This window comes from Fopius arisanus, unplaced genomic scaffold (genome assembly GCF_000806365.1).
Source record: "Fopius arisanus strain USDA-PBARC FA_bdor unplaced genomic scaffold, ASM80636v1 scaffold00005, whole genome shotgun sequence".
Lineage (NCBI taxonomy): Eukaryota > Metazoa > Arthropoda > Insecta > Hymenoptera > Braconidae > Fopius > Fopius arisanus.
The window spans coordinates 2,228,502-2,232,058 of NW_011887744.1; the positions used below are offsets into that span (position 1 = coordinate 2,228,502).

At 38.4% G+C, this 3,557-nt stretch overlaps 1 protein-coding gene across 1 annotated transcript in view; it reads right to left on the reverse strand.

The window, feature by feature from the left end:
* Positions 1–1,051: 1,051 nt before the first annotated feature.
* Positions 1,052–3,557, reverse strand: part of Col4a1 (Collagen type IV alpha 1) — a gene marked incomplete in the record, with an annotated part of 18,412 nt that continues 15,906 nt past the window's right edge. Inside the window, 4 exon segments of the mRNA XM_011316016.1 lie at positions 1,052–2,093; positions 2,383–2,497; positions 2,902–3,073; positions 3,317–3,557. Of these exon segments, the coding sequence (XP_011314318.1) occupies positions 1,836–2,093; positions 2,383–2,497; positions 2,902–3,073; positions 3,317–3,557 (786 nt within the window).

Consider the following 3,557-nt stretch of genomic DNA (forward strand, 5'->3'; position numbering starts at 1 on the left):
AAAAAAAAACCAGTGGAAGAATCACAAGTAGATATCCTTGTTCACAATAAATTAGCATTCAAACAATATTTGTCGCTCGTGATCAACTGCATAAGTCGAGAATTCAAATGGTAATTATTGTTATCGCGCTATTCACTGCGCAAATAATCTCGTTTATTGTGCTGCTAATACACCGACAAAAAAAAATACAATCATTGATCAACATAACGTAACGATTATGAATCTATAGTTTCCACTCATTTTCGAATTATTCGGGGGGCCAAATTGTCCCGGCAATTGGTTTATTCGGCTGAAAGCAATTTCATTTGCTCTAATGAGCTTCTATTCGTTAACGACCGGCCTCTGCAGTCGATACCATTACTATTGTTAGTCCTACCCTTTTAGGAAAAAGGACATTACAGGAAAATGGAGAAGGTACTAATGGCGTTTCTTCTAATGATTTTCCTGTTAAATTTCAAAAATCCAAATCGCATTTTTATTCACGAAAGTTCAGCCACTAATTGAAATTCAGTAATCAGTAATTTATGAATAGATCAACCAAGAAAAAATTATCACTCCCAATTAAGTTAATTAGTGACAATCAAATTTTTTTGGAACGTGAATTTAAATGAGCGTTTGATGTAGTTTCAGCATTTTGTTTTTCATTCGCTGATGTTTAAAATACTATATAATTATCAGACTGCCAATCGTTCATTATCGCCAATTGTTTCTGGATAACGCTTCGACGTTTTTTGGAAAACATCGAACGAGTATCCGCACTAAATCCCCATTACCTTCGGGCTAATGGACTCGAGGCTGACCCACCCCAGGTGAATCTACTTACGATGAAGTTAATCATTGAACTAATTTGCTGAAATTTAATAGTTGACCGCCAAAAACAGACTTCTCTAAGTCCAGTTTTTGATGAATTTCTCTGAATCAAAGGGAGATAGTGAAATTTAGATTCAGAAATATTATTTGAATTAAATAAAATATTATTTTAAAGTAACCGACCACGAAGAATTGTTTGAAATAATTGCCATAAATGTCAGGATGGAAAAAAAACAAGATGTGTGGAGGTATAATTTTTATTGGCTATGTAGCAAAATACCTATGTACTTAAATATTTGGCTTCACGCGAACATTCTGCGCTACAAATCTGTCCATTAAAATTTTCTCATTATATTAATATACAATATGTAAAATTGCCATATTGAATATCGGCAGTGACCTCATTCATTATTTCTCCATATAAATTTTCCTTATCGTCTGAATAAAACATATATTTCTTCATTTTGTGCATTTTAATCGACTTCGTACAAATTTAACGATATAAATATATATTATTTTACATGCTAAGTAGTATTGCTAGGCACTTAGTGGTATAGTTATAAAAATGTAAGGTGGAGAAAACAAGACAGGAGAGGATAAAGTAGTGAGATGAGTGAAGGACCAAGTTTTCATTCTGTTTTTCGCAAAGTTGAGATAAAAGTGGAATGGGTTAACGAGGAGTGAGTTGAAGAGGAAAAAGATGAACTCACTGGAGTAGAATCGACGACGTGAGTATTGAAAATTGAGTCTCGGTGGAGCTCCTTTCAAAGCCGAGGAAAACATTGGGTTACTTGGCTAACAGATATGCTACAAAAGCACTGGATAAAGAATAGCAGACGAAATAGAAAATATTGTTGTCTCGAGTGAGTTTCTTGATCCACTCAAGCCCTCAATTATTATTAACCCACTACCAGGATTATTCTCATTCGCTGAGAATTCATACATGACATTTTTCAATATAAAAATTTATGGAAGAAGAGTAGAAATATCAAATTGTTTTACGATAATTGCTGTGTCATATTGTCTTACGTATTCTTTATACAAACTTGGCATCGACTTATTCGGCCTCTTAGGTTACCAGCTTTGAGTGTTTGCTTTTCGGGCCTCTGGAATTGCTGTCTGTCTTCGATCGTTGCCATCCAGAAGCTGAATTCATTCGCGTAGTAGTGGCAGTGTCCTTTCGCACCGTTGCACTCGATGAAGGGCGTTGCACGGAAATCTTCCAGACAGGAGCCCGGGCTTGATAGTGACTGCCCGCCACCCTGAGAACCGGCGCCGGTGTGCTAAGGAGAAGGGAAAGAAAAAGAAAAAAAGAACCGAGTTAATGGAATAAAATGATATGAAGGTAATAGCTCAAGTCGAACGAGCAATGAGATTGAGGGGCGGAGATTAAGACGCAAAGGTGATTTAACGTTTCCACTACATCGTCGCTCTGTCCAATCGCTATCAAAATTTCCAGTAATACTTGCAGTAACAGGTAGTAATTCAGTAGCGAAAGGAGATACTACACTCATGAATTTTTTTTTCTCTCTGAAGGGATTTAGACACGTAGCGTTTTTCAATATTTCTTACCATAACGAAACTGTAGCCTATCCACAGACCGGACCACTGAGGAGGACAATCCGGAATAACCAGCGATTGACTGTGAACTGCTAGAACATTGGCTGGTACTTCACAAACGACGCATCTGTCAACAGATGTTGAATGGCAAATGTAATTGTGAGGTAATTGAGTTGGGACTTGCAGAGCCATGAGTTATTTCAGGTTGATGAGTTGATTGTGGTCTCTCTTTTTGATAAAATATGAGCGTCGTTAGCTCTCTCTCTTTTGAGTTGAGATAATAAACTTTCATTGACCCCAGGATACTTCCCCGGCACATTTTTGCCCCAGGATATCTTTTACGATGAAATGCCTCGACTCTCTCCCTTACGTAGAAAAAATGATACCCCCGTATTAATGAGCACCACGACGTGGAATAAATGTTCAAGTAATATGAGAGGAGTAAGAAAATTACTGGAAGATTATCGATATCATTATTTCCTTGAGATAAAGGTTTACATTCCCCTATTGAAGATTGAAACGATAACGTACCTGGAGATGTACTCCTCGATGCCTGCTTCTTCCACTGGCATCATCGGTATTGGACTATTGGTAGACAACCAATAAGAGCGATCATTTCGGCTGGCGTAATGGCACACGTTGTTGACATCGCAGAATAGGAAAGGCATTGTCGAAAATTTCCTTACACACGAGCCGGCATAGCCTGTTTACACGAAATGTTAACAGTGAAATTGGGGAATTCATTTGCAAATATTTCGACAAGAAATTCGATTAGCTATATCAAAATTCTCTGAGCTGTGATAAAAATTGAAATCATATGACAAAAATCGTTTATCGAGTGAAAATATGTGACTTGTGGTTTTGAATACGTGAAAATTATTTGAAAAGTCATGGTATTGATCCAACGGTGATGTTCCTGTTGAGAGGATGCTATGATTATGTTTACCTAGATCTTGAGAATGTGCCCTCTCGTCACCGTCTGTGTACAGGAGACTGTAACCCTCCCACAATTTAATGTGACCAGGTTCACAGACGGGTACACTCTGACTCTGACTGTGTCTCACAAGGAGAATACCAGTCAGATAGTCAGCAGCCTGTTCGCAGTGAGCACCCGGCTCTCCTCGAGGTCCTGGAATTCCCGAAGGCCCTTGGAGCCCTGGCAGTCCCGGGGGACCGACTGGCCCTCC